This window comes from Halichoerus grypus, chromosome 2 (assembly GCF_964656455.1).
Source record: "Halichoerus grypus chromosome 2, mHalGry1.hap1.1, whole genome shotgun sequence".
NCBI classification, from domain to species: domain Eukaryota; kingdom Metazoa; phylum Chordata; class Mammalia; order Carnivora; family Phocidae; genus Halichoerus; species Halichoerus grypus.
Window position 1 is genome coordinate 100959985 of NC_135713.1, and position 13038 is coordinate 100973022.

Genomic DNA, 13038 nt, shown 5'->3' on the forward strand with positions numbered 1-13038 from the left:
ACCCTGTCTGGTTTTTAAGCTTCCATGTCTCCCTGTCTCCAGAAGGGTGGGTACTGAGAAGACAGGAACCACCCTCAGCCCTTTACTGCAAGCAGGGCTCAGCTGTCCCTAGTCTCTGAGACAGACCTCCACACCACAAGGAAGTGGGAGGCAGGGCTCCGCCCTTTGGCCCAGGAGCCTATTTTGTTGTTACTAGTCTTCCTTCCCCACCCACGTGTTTAGTCTAGGGTGGGGGGCAGTCAACAAAGGGCTCAAGTGTGATGTTTCACACCTGCCGCCCTCCCACCCCGTCCCCTCGTCACAGGGTACTTTTAACCTACCATTGGATCTTTTCTATTGAGCCCAAAGGTAGCCTCTGAACACCAACACAGAGTTCCCAAATCCATTAACAAATGCACCGAGCAGTCACATGAGATGAAACCTTTTGGCCGCCCCCTGGACTAAAGTCCTAGGCCACTGTTGACAGACTTCTCTGATGCCATTCTCCTACAATTCGGAGTGTCCCCACTGAACATCCTGCCTACTGTGATTTGGAACATTTAGAACATACCACTCTTGCTTTATGTACTTGTTTCTGCTGCCTCTCTTACCTTTGGATACCATATTCTGGGCCTGTCCATATGAGCCCTTCCAAATACCTGCACCTGAGTGGTTGGTTACCTATCCCATCCTGCAACCCACACAGGTCGGTTTGAAGCCTAAGCCCTGCCTCTCTCAGTCTGCCCCATCCAGCTGCACACCACACCTGGCTGTGTAACACCTACAAAAGCATGATGTAATTCCCCGTTGCTGAACACAGGGGGTCCCCATGCCTGTTTATACACAGATAAACCAGGTAGTCTGCATGAGTTACCAATAATAAAGAGTAAATTCATCCTGTTTTATTTTAATTCTAGACGAAATTAAGACTATAAGCAACATCTCTACTGGTCCTGAAACTTCACTGACTGGACCCTAATCTTTATTCTCAATGACCAGCTTCTATTAGCTAACTTTTAACAAGTGTATAGGCAAAGTAGGGTTGTTTAGACTTTCCACAGTAGAAGAAAAATACATCAGTTTAAATTAAATCCACTGCTAACGTGGTCGACATTTCCTGCTTTGTTAAATGGCTAATTGAATGCCAGCCTGCTTTCAAAGAAGTGTCTGGCTTGCTCTAACTTGCTGCAGTGAACACCCTAGTTTCATACTGCTTGCATTCTTGAAAATGTTTATTTGGACAGACATTTCTCAGCAGACCTGCTTCCAAAACACACATTCCAAAATACTTCAAATTATATAGTAATTATAAATCCCCTACTTTTAAGTATTAGAAAGAAAAACAAGAATGTCAACAACTAAAATGAGCTCCATAATTTATGCAACAACTGGAAGCATCAAAGTTGAGGGGAAGGGAGAGCTCCCACAACCCTCATCTAAAACCAAGATCATCCACAGATACTGAAATCCAGAGATACTGAAAAATCCACATATACTGAAATCCAGATAATATTTACCATATACACTACCACTCAGCCATTCTTTAAGTCCCAAGGTAACATGTTATGGATTGCGATTCTACCAGAAACTGATGTTCCTTCAGAGAAGGTCTAAAGCCACCATTCTAAAAAACGAACCAGGAGAGAATTTTAAAAGTTCAAAAAGCATTACCTGGTGCAGGCTGTCGTTCATTCCACTCAGTTGAGATTAAAATTTCTATAACTTTTATGAGGTGTTCAGTATTCTCAGAGCTACAAAAAAAGAGAGTTTTATTAGAAACCTTTTTTTCAAAACAACAAACTCATGTTCACTTATACAAGTTCAAGTCAATGTGTCTGGTACAAAGGTGCACATGCATCTGTGAGCGAGCATCTTCAGAGTAAGTTGAATGATCCATCAGTTTAGGACTACCGACATCACCCCAAAACACATGCTTCTCTCCTTTCACCTTACCTGGCTGCCGGGAATCTGAAAAGCAGAGGGCTGAAAAGTTCAGAGAGTACTCTTGCACTCAGAAGATTCTTGCTGGAGGTTTGAGAGAGCTTGAAGAAATGTTTTAGCAAATACTGAAGCGTAAGCCAATACTGATGAGGTATGTTAGGTGCCCTAATGAGCTTCTTCAACAGCTGGATATATTCTTCAGGGCTCTGTACTTCTACAGAGTTTAAAAAGAAAAAAAAAGAAAGAAGAGTTGTTTCTAGATATCAGTGACTAAACACCTAGAACATTTCTGTTCTTCTAGCTACAGAAGAACGAGTCCTTTTAAACAAAGTCATCAGAAGCAGTGACAGAACATTTGTTCTCCTTGTTAGAAAATACATTGTGAGAAAGTAGAAATCTCAAGTTAAATGGAAATGCAAGAAACTCTTGGTGTAAAAAACCACAAGAGGATCAGGGTGTGCTGGCAGAGATCTGCCCTCTACTAAGCAGCTTCGAGTGTGATTGGCTAATTTGGAGGAGCATCAGATAAGTATCACACGTTTTAACTCTGAAGGTTACGAACCACAGTTTCCTGTCCCCAAAGCACTTTAACTGAGCATTAGCTACTAAGCCTGACAGTCCTCTTCCCTCAACACATTTTGTAATGGCCACTCGAGGAAAATGACAAGAACATCCCCAGTCAATGGGTCCTGGTCCCAGGTTCCCTGCATCCAAAGATGGCCCTTGGAACACTGTGGCCTTCAGTGACATAGTGAACTTTGTTAATGCTGATAAAAGGTTAACAATTAGCCATTTCAGCATGTGGACAGTCTTCCTAAGCAAATGAGAATCTGGGTCTTCTATTGGATGCCCCGGTAAGGGAGGGAATTGGTGCTAATGGGGAGGGAGGGTGTCGGGGAGGGTGCAGATTCCTACCAATATTTTCTAAAACACCGCTCTTTATATGCAGCATTTAATAGAGTTTACATGCACCTGCACATCTCAATATATGCGGTCACTGAGGTTTTCAAAACAGAAAACAAACCTTGGGCTAAATAAATCATTTCATTGTAAATGGCTACTGGAATGACAGGATTCGGTAAGTCCACAAGATAGCGTTTAAAAGCGTCTCCTAAAACTTGCACATCGATCATTTCCAAGTCCATGGAGGCGGCATCTGTGACAGAAACATTTTAAAAAGTATTTCAGACATTGTATGTATCGGTTGGGCCCATTTTTCTGAATATTTGACTTAAATGTGACACAAGAAGGGAGGCAACAGGAGGGCAAATATAAAATTCTTGAGTGTTTCTTAGCAGTGTTTCTCAAAAGGGTTGCCCCTGGCATTGCAGATAAACACTTTTTCTTTGTGGAAGTCTGTCCCCTAAGTTCTAAGCATTTCCCATGATGGCTTCTGCCCATGATGCCAGGGGCACGTTCCCAGATGGTGGGGCAACAACAATAAAAAATCACACCCCTGTTATAAGCTGAATTGCGTCCCCCACAAGTCACAGGTTGAAGCCCTAACTCCCACTGTCTCAGAAGGTGAACGTATTTTGAGAGAGGGCCTTAAGGAGGTGGTTTAGCTAAAATGAGGCCATTAGGGTCGGGCCCTGATCCAACTTGGCTGGTATCCTTCTAAGAAGAGGAAATGTGGACACATAAAGAGACACCAGGAGCACAAGCACGGAGGAAATGCCTCGTGAGGACTCAGTGGGGAGGTTGCCATCTGTAAGCCAAGGAGAGAGGCCTCACAGGAAACCAAACCCGCCTTGACCTGGGACTTCTAGTCTCAAGAACAGTGAGAAAATAGGTTTGTGTTTGAAGCCACCCAGTCTGTGGAATTTTGTTATGTCAGCCCTAGCACACTAAAGTAGCCCCCCGAATATACCTTCTGGAGGGTGGTTCTGCTCTGACTGAGAAACGCTCGGTCTAGGGATGGCTAATCATTTAGTAAATGCTTCCTAAAACCTCAAAAGGAAAACATGAAATGCAAATCCAGATATTGCCTAAATTTTGAGTTGCTGAATACTGCATCTCAGAATTCATACAAATTTAGCTCAAGAGAGTGACTGAACAAACAGTAAGATATACAGAATTTTAACAGTTGGTCTCAAAAATAGCCATAAAAATACTTTTAACATTTTTAGAATGTTTCCCCCTGATTCTGACAGGGTATTCTAATTAGGATACAACTAGTCTAACCTGTGGGCACTGAACTAGCTCCTCAGAAAGAGGAGCACATCTGTCTAGTAAATCCTTCAGCCAGAAAAGAGGTCAGGCAATTCAATAATGGGGTGATACTAATCCAAACCACGCTCTGAGGACTCAGGGTAGAAAAAGTCACAGTGTCTGGCAGAAAGAGGGGCTACTGGGGCGGGAAGGGCCAGGGGCATCTACATACAGAAGCGGCATTTGGCCGCTGCTGAAGGACGCGCACCAGTGACATGAAGGCCAACCTGAAGGTTATCTGGAGCCTTGTGTACTCAGTGGAGACGAGGTGAGCTGATGGATGAAATGCTATAGTTTTCAACAGCTTTATTCTTTTTAGTGTTAAAAATTAGCTGGAAAAGAGCGCTGCTGGCAGTGAAGGGGACACTTCTGGTAATTCGAACTGCAGTGTTAGAGATGGGTGAGGCATTATCAAGAACTGACGTAATGCGGGGACTGACTGGATCGGGTGGGGGCCTGGGAGAGGAGGAACCTGTGTCCTCCAAGGTGTGGGAGCCGGAGGAGGAAAAGGTGGCGTCCTGGACGGCCACAGAGCGAGTGTGATACTATCAATCACTGCGGGTTCAACGTGAAGTTACAAGAGTTCCTGGGACACATCGTTGTCATAAACCAAACCTGCCCCGCTAACGAGGCAGACCTTACGAAAGAATCCCACAACACCAATAAAGCTCAGGAAAGTTCATCTGGTAGAGAATGTGCATAGGTGAGCTGGAGGAGAAGAATTACTAAACTCTGTCAGTGGAGGGGCACACGGTTGTGCCCCAGAGAGTGAACGGCACACGCCACATCTCCAACAGGGCTGGGAGAGGCAGTGCCCGATCTGGGCACAAAGGACCCACGTGAGAAGTAAGGCAACTACCAGTGTGCCTGTCAACGAAACCTGTGTGTGCACCACGCGAGCAACATGCCACAGCCACTGACTGCCTGACAAGCTGCTGCCCCCCTCCCCCGCCCACGGACCCTTCATGCCCGGTATGCTTCGTTTACTAGGTCTCTTTGCCCCGGGAATTAATATTACCTAATTTGTTCATCGTAAAGAAATTGATAAACCATTTGGTGATTGGTAAAAAAACATTAAGATGCTCAATATTCCACAGGCCCCTCCCTCGGGCAGGGTTTCTACTGCCTTCCCTGTGCAAGAGCAGTGCTGATGGGCCACGTCTCTATCAGGACACTTCCCAGACAGTATGGTAATTAGGTGTCTCTCTGCTAGACTGAGAGTACCTCAAGGGCACGGACTGTGGCTCTTTCCTGCTCTTCCCGCTTCCCTCAGTGCCCAGCACACAGGAAGTGCTTGCGAAATGTTTGTGGACTGAGCCATAGCCATGTCCTCAGAGTAATGTCAATTCACCCAGGCCCTTCTCTTAACACATGAGGTGTGTTCCCAAGAGCCTTAAGCCTTTGAACAAAATCATCTTATTTCAAGCCTTGGGATTAGCCTTTGGATAAGCTCACTTTATGTCAAATCCATTAGTGCTGATGACATAGTATATTGTTTTTTTTAAAGTAGCTTCTAAAGCTCCTTGGAGCTCCTGACTTTTGTTCTGTAAGTCTTCTTTTCTGCATTCAAACTATCCTAATGAGCTCTTCCAAGAGCTAAGGACATCTGTCGTGTGATGACTTCTGAGGTTAGCTAGGCAAGAACTCCACAATCTTTAGGTCTAGGATGGAGGAGTTTATACCCTCTACACCCCAACTTTTCACTGAGTCTTCTCAAGACAGGTAAACTAGTAAGCTCTCCAGCATGTCACCCTTCCTCCCAAAGGGATGGAGTCTCCTCCCCAGCTCATCTCTACCTAAGTTAGTAGTTCTCAGTCAGGGTTTTCCATTTTATTGCCTCACTCCTACCCCAGCCCCCACTCCCAGAAGACATCTGGCAATGTCTGGGGACATTTTTGATTTGTTACAATTCGGGGACCACGCTACTGGCATCTAGTGAGTAAAGGACAGGTGTGCTGATGCTGCTAAAGCCTCAGTTTTTAAAGTGAGGTGTAACTGACATGTAACCCTATCTATCATTGTAACAACAGGATTTGAGATTTGTTTATGTTACAAATGATCACCACAGTCGGTCCAGTTAATCTATCACCAGGTTACAGAATTTCTCTTTCTTGTAATGAGAACTTTTAAAGAAAAGGCCTGCTTCGGGTTAAGAGAAACCAAAAAAAATCAGGAGAAAATTCAAATGAGAACAACAAAGATTAATTCACTTTAGGTCAATACAGCAGGAGAAAAAGGAGTAAGACTAATTTGGGTGCAAGTCCCAGCTTTGCCTCTAGCAGTGATGGATACTGCTATCCCAGGGGTACTGTGGAGATGAAACTAACTAACTTAGGAGGGTGCTAATAAAACTGGGATGTTGTCTTCCACATCCATCCTTTTCAGACATTGGTAATTCACAGGGTTGGTTAAAAGCTATGAATTCTTTTCTCTTTTTTATTTTTTATTTTTTAAGCGTGAGTGACTTATCTCTGAGCTTCCTCCAAGGTATTACAATATTTTTATGGACTGAGAAATCCTCAAGCTATGAAAAGTCCTGGAGGACCCACTCCTAAATTTAGATGTTTACTCTTTTTCTTCTCACAAAATGCACTTTTATCACACAGAATCCACATGAAACCAGTCTTCTACGTGTGTGTTTTGATCGCAAGTGGCGAAGAAAAGCTGTCTATCAAAATACATTGCTGACGTTATTTTTGGTTAGTTATTCCATCTCAGAGGTGATGTGAAGATTTTTTTTCTAAAGCTAAAGTGCATCATTTGTATTCAGTCACATTTAAAAGCTTAACCACTATTTCTCAAATAACTCTCATCTCATCGGTCTCTGATGCCTAAACATTTCCTGTGACTGTTGTTCAGTTTGACCAATATTCTGACCAAAACATGTATCTCAATTTCAACTGGCTAAGGACAAAACCCAGTTTCCTTACCACTCTGGTCAGGCTGTGAGAAATAAAGGACAAGTGTTTCCCCGTGAGTTTTCTGCCAGTCAGCTCCTACTGACCTACTCTGGGGTAAGGCAGCCACCAGGGCACAAGCCCTGCACATGTGGGAGGCTGGCTTCCACGCACAAAATAAAAATGAAAGTTTGAAAAATTTTTTTTTCAAACTTCAAACATTTGGGTGGTGCATTTCAGGTGAAACTATTTACTGATACAGAATCTTTTCTTCCCAGAAACATCTTTTCTAGAAATTGTCATGAGCTGCCTCAACTTCACATTTTCATTTACTACATTCTTTGCACAAGTAACCTGTCTAAAAGAGCTTCTTCCCAAACTAGGTTTCGTTCTTTTGGTTTCAGATGTCCAAATTCAATTACAAGAATGTGAGGCAGAGAATTATTTTTCTAAAAGAAAAATTCTGAGAGGGAATGAAGAATCTGAGAGATTTCTACAAGGGGCTACGGAAGATGACTTGCTGGAATGATGGCCAGTACATTTATTCACATTTGTAGTTTTATTCCATTTGGCAAACTGAGTTGAATTGATGTCATCTAACCAATGGTGTGCTGCAGGTGGCCCGCTCCAAAGGGCCACCTGCGCTCAGTTCTTTCCAAGTTGGGAGTTCAGTGATAACACGTTGGCAGCCTGAAACTGACCACGGCGGGCATACTGACACCGTGGAAATGGGCAAATGTTACAAACCAGGCTTCCTCCGCCTCCCTGAGAGTTGGGTTTACCAGCACGCCACTGAATATAACAGTATCATGATGTTACTTAATATAAACATGGCATGAAAAAGCAAATAAGCATGAAAGGAAGGAAGGAAGACTGAAAAAAATAAAGGAAAATGGGAAAGGTCAGAAGAGACATTTGTTAAATGACATAGACTTATAAATATTTTTTAAGCTGATCCAGATGAATCAGATGTTGCCAACTGCACGGTCAGAGAAAGAGGGTCGATATGCAGAGCCAGAAAAATCCCAAGGGGGTGTTTCTCTCCTCTGCAACTCCCGCAGGACCCAGAGGCTCTTGGCTGTGAGGACAGACCATATGCCTGCAGGCCCGCATGCACATACACCCCAACTCAAGAGACAAACATCAAAGGTCAGCGCGGGTTTGCACTGTTACCATAATAGGGCAGCGGGAACTGTGTGTGATTTCTGAGCTTCCTTCAAACTTAGAACACTGCACGGTTAAGTTCCGGTTTTTGGTGCTTTACCTGAGACCGAAAGGTACGAACCATGTTTCCCATTTGTCTTTCTAGCTCTATGACACTCACCACAATCAAGAAGCTGTCGTAATTCTGCTGGGTTGCTGGAGCTCTGTGTTCTGTATAGAGTTGAACATTCCAGACCTAAGACACAAAACAGACTGAGCATGCAAAACACAGTTCTCTGGAGAACCTGTGAGCTTGCTGCCAGAAAGACATTCCAGTTTCCATCCCGTATCTATTCTAGATGTGTACCAAATATTCTTGGAAGTGAACTCCTACTATTAATCTTAGCTGGCATGTCAGTAATTTTGGCAAAGTCATCTGGCCACTACAGAGTGAGTTAATTATATTTATTAAATTATGGAGAATTTAATAGTTTCCATACAGTAAGTACATGTTAATAGTTAGAAATCAAACCAAGGTTATTTCCCCACTACACGGCAACAAAGAGCTTATGTGTCTAGCACAAGTAGCAAGAAGCGTATTTAATGAATGCCCAACAGACAACACCCATGAAATAAGAATATAACAAGGTAACGGAGCCCCTCTACTGGTTGATTACCTTTCTTTTCAATGGCTTCCACTAGCTTCACGAGAAGAGGCGGGGCAATGTCAGGAGGGGCAAACTGCTCGGCGAGATCTGGAAGGGCCAAAGCTGCAAATAAACAAAATCCTACGATTATGTTTAATTGGGGTAATCAAATGCATGAGACAACAAGAGAATTTAAATATAAAACAATGTAGTTCTATCGGACACTGGCAAACTCGGGCCTGAGCAAGACCGAGCCCCGTGCTGAGCTCTGCCCTTCAGAAGGCTCCTCTCTGGCCCTCTTCCAGCTGTGCCTCTTCCTGTACCTGAAGGTTTGGGGGCCCAGCAGACAGGCCTGCTTCTCCCCTGGGACACACTCTGAATACTTAGCTAGAATCCAGGAATTCCCTGCCCAACTGGCCTCTCGGGGCCTCTTACCCAGGTCTATCCTCCCCAGAGCAGATCTCCCTTGGGGGGTGCCCCTGGGCCTGGGGCTGGGTGGGCAGGGCTCAGGGGAGGAGGACAGGGCAGAGCCCCTGCAGGGCAAAGCCAGGATGGGTGCATGGTCCACCCTCCCCACATCACCACACTGTGGGCCAGAACCTGGAACCCAAGAAACCTAAATTCAACTCATTACGAAAGAAAAACTGTCCAGGTAGGAGGATGGGACAGATTTTACTCAACTGTTCATTAACATGATCTATAACTTTAAAATATTTAGACACAGGGCACTTGCAAATGATCACTGGCCCCGTGACATTCATTTTAAACCCCTGTGTACCTGCCACCCAAGCCTTCGTTTGCCGACATGCATTTTGGTCAATTAATATCTTAAGAAATGTGATGCTTTCACCAACGGTATTTCCATGCTTTCTCTCCGTGTTTTAACAACTGCAGTGATACAAGAAGAGACTAATTGGATGACACACAAATAATGGCCTTCAGCAGTACATTTATAACTGTAGTCTCACTCCAAAAATACACGAAACCATTTTAAGTAAAAATATTCATCTCATAATACACCAGAAGAGGGAGCTAAATATATTCACCTCACTTTTCTCAAACTGCAAAATACACTTAAAGGGTAGTCTATATGAAAATATGTGCAGGTGCAACCTTTTCATTAGCCACCAACACAGAACTTTTTCCCATTTAAGGTTTGTTACTGTGCACTCTTATCTAGGACTAGACAGTTTATATAATTTAAGGAAGATTCAATATTTATACTTTTGTTTCAGTGAGATTTTAGTGGTATGATTCAAGGCATGTGTTATGTTAGGCAGATTTCTAACGAAGCCCACCTTCCTAATACTAAGAGTCACCACAGAAGAAGAAATTCACGATATAAAAGTCAACCTCAGAGAATGAAGTATGATTTATGTCACTTTACAAGCCCTAAACCCCATGGTCTAAGAGCCTTTTAGACTGCAGTATGTATGCCCTGGGAGAGACGGACACATGGGATCTTGCCACCTAACCCAACTGGCCATTCAGGTCCCCAGGATAAAAGGAGAAGAGCTAGGTGAGTGAAGAAAATCGCACAGCAGCACTGTCCACTAGAACTTTCTGTGATGATGGAAATGCTCTATTAGCTGTGCTATCCAAGAAAAGTGGTGACTGGCCAACTAGCCACATGTGGCTACAGAGCAGGAGAAATGCAGCCACTGCAGCTGAGGAAAGGAATTGTCTTTTACTGATTTAAACTGAAACAGCGGTATGTGCTAGTGGCCACGGTATTAGAGCACACAGTCCCACAGCCTGGGCAAGGATGGATTTTGTCAAGAGCAAACAGCAGATTCCTGAGTTGGCTCTGTGCTACTAAGACCTCACCATAAAGCCATCCCTGGGGACAGAGCTTCTGGACATCGGGTTCATCAACATCTGAGCTCAGGGCATGAAAAGTCTGTCACAGCTTCCCAGGTGACTCTGTCCAACTGCAACATCACCGGAGCACGTTATGGACTTCATAAAGGAAGCACAGACATGCCACTGACTTTCCAGACAGTCACGACGCAGAGAGCTGAGTGGGAACTCCATGTCCCCTGTGTTCCCCGTACCTGCCCGAGCCTGTGGAGCACCTGGACACCTTGCTAGGAAGACAGATTCCCAGGTACGACCACAAATCCCCGGAATCAGAAAATCCAGGAATGGAGCTGATCATCTATTTTGGGTTAGTACTGTTTTAGGACATGCTATGATGATAAGCAAAGTCAGGTGGGTAACCCCCTGAAAAAAAAAAAAAACAGCAACGACATCCCCCAAATCTCTAAATGTCATAACGTGAGTATATCTGAAAAGCACTGAAAATAAAAATGTCTTGCAAGTTTCATGTAGTCTTTTTCATTAAAAGCATTGTAAAATAAAAAAGGATAAAGTATAAAATGAAAGGGCATACCATTTCATTTCCTCTGATAAACAATAAACTACTTCCTTTTGCCTCAGAAGATTATCAGCTCAGAAAAATGTCCTCCCCTATAAATGCCTTCTACACTGAACAAGCTGACATGTATCATCCCATCAGCATATGTAACAGAGCAAAACAAAGGTAGAGAAACGGTGTAGAGAAATATTAATTAGAATTCACTGCAGTGTTTCTCCTTAGCCTTCTCAAACTTACAGGTCTTACTTAGCACATGCCAAGATACAAAAAGCTAAAGATTAACTAGTAAATACGCAATCCCACATGGCAACGCTCGTCCAACTAACATGCCCTGTTCCTCTGTGCCCGCCCTCAGAAATTACTCAGGCCTTTTTTTTTTTTTTAAATTAAAAAAAATCTTTAAAGTTGGCAACTGTAAATGGAATTACTTAATAAAGGTTTATCTCTTTCCAGAATCTTATCAACACCATCATTTCTGCAGGCAAATTTGAAAGTTAAATTAACTGATAATTAAAGATTTCACCTAATTGCGATTGAAATATGCACCCAGCAGTTGTTTTATGACTGGGTTGGCAAATACTACATAGAAAAGGGTTTCCATCTCTCTATTTGTTCCCTTTGGCTTGAAGAAGAAAAACGAAAAAAAGTAAAACCTTCTTTCTTTAGTCCTTTCAATGTTTGTGGCAAAAAATGGTAGTTTACCTTCAGTATCCTGAGCTACAATATATCATGTGTTTCACTCAAAAAACGGTTACATCAAGGGGCACCTGGGTGGCTCAGTTGGTTAAGTGTCCAACTCTTGATCTCAGGGCTGTGAGATCGAGCCCCACCTCAGGCTCTGCACTGGGCGTGGAGCCTACTTGGGATTCATATTCTCTCTCTCTCTCCCTCTGTGCACTCCCCACCCTGTTCTCTCTAAAAAAATAAAAAATAAAAAAATAAACTGTTACATCGAGTGTTGGAAAAGCACTGTGACAGCCATCAGGAACCTACAGCAATGCTGAACTTTTCTCAGAGCACGCCAGAATACAAAGAAGAAAGCTAGATGTACATAGAGAGGGTAAAGGTACTCTTCCTGTAATAGGTCTAGTGAATTTCCCACTAAGTTTTTAATATTGATAAAAGCTGTATTACTCAAATGTCTGAATCATTACAGCTGATTAAGGTTTTGCCATGGGAGTTTTTTAAAAGAGAAATTTTATAAGGAGAAACCTTATTTTTTAAATAACAATTCAGGGAGTTCCTATTCTCTAGTACAAAATCTGTGATTCAATTCATTTCCCCTTTCAAATATTTAAACATAGGGAATATGAAGCCCTACCCAAGAAGTCTTTTTTTTTTTTTTTTTTAAAGATTTTATTTATTCATTTGACAGAGAGAGAGACGGTGAAAGAGGGAATACAAGCAGGGGGAGGGGGAGAGGGAGAAGCAGGCTTCCGGCTGAGCAGGGAGCCTGATGTGGGGCTCGATCCCAGGACCCTGGGATCATGACCTGAGCCGAAGGCAGATGCTTAATGACTGAGCCACCCAGGCGCCCCCCACCCCAAGAAGTCTTTAAAGTTCACATTTTCTACTTCAGGCAACAGGATCAACCGACATCAAAAATCTAAAAAGTATTCTAAAGCAAAATATTAATTATTTCAACAATCCTAAAATCAACTATTCCTCTAATTTTATTAAGTATACAGGCCAATATTTCCTTTTCCATTACATCCCATTTCAAGAAATTCCAACAGGAAATTGCGATTGCTAGGCACTACCACATTTGGCAAGTTGCTCTCTGAAAGGTCCATGATAAAGCACCCGTATCATATACTTCAATAAACCAGAACAGTGGAAGTAA

At 43.1% G+C, this 13038-nt stretch overlaps 1 protein-coding gene across 4 annotated transcripts in view; it reads right to left on the bottom strand.

Moving 5' to 3' along the window:
• PIK3R1 (phosphoinositide-3-kinase regulatory subunit 1) overlaps nt 1-13038 on the bottom strand; it is a 167385-nt gene that overhangs the window by 18422 nt on the left and 135925 nt on the right. For all 4 annotated transcript variants that reach the window (XM_078067250.1, XM_036114434.2, XM_036114432.2 and 1 more), the window contains 5 exons: nt 8849-8941; nt 8353-8427; nt 2945-3076; nt 1933-2134; nt 1651-1730 (listed from right to left, as the gene is read on the bottom strand). In XM_078067250.1, the coding sequence (XP_077923376.1) occupies nt 1651-1730; nt 1933-2134; nt 2945-3076; nt 8353-8427; nt 8849-8941 (582 nt within the window). The remainder of the gene's footprint in view (nt 1-1650; nt 1731-1932; nt 2135-2944; nt 3077-8352; nt 8428-8848; nt 8942-13038) is intronic.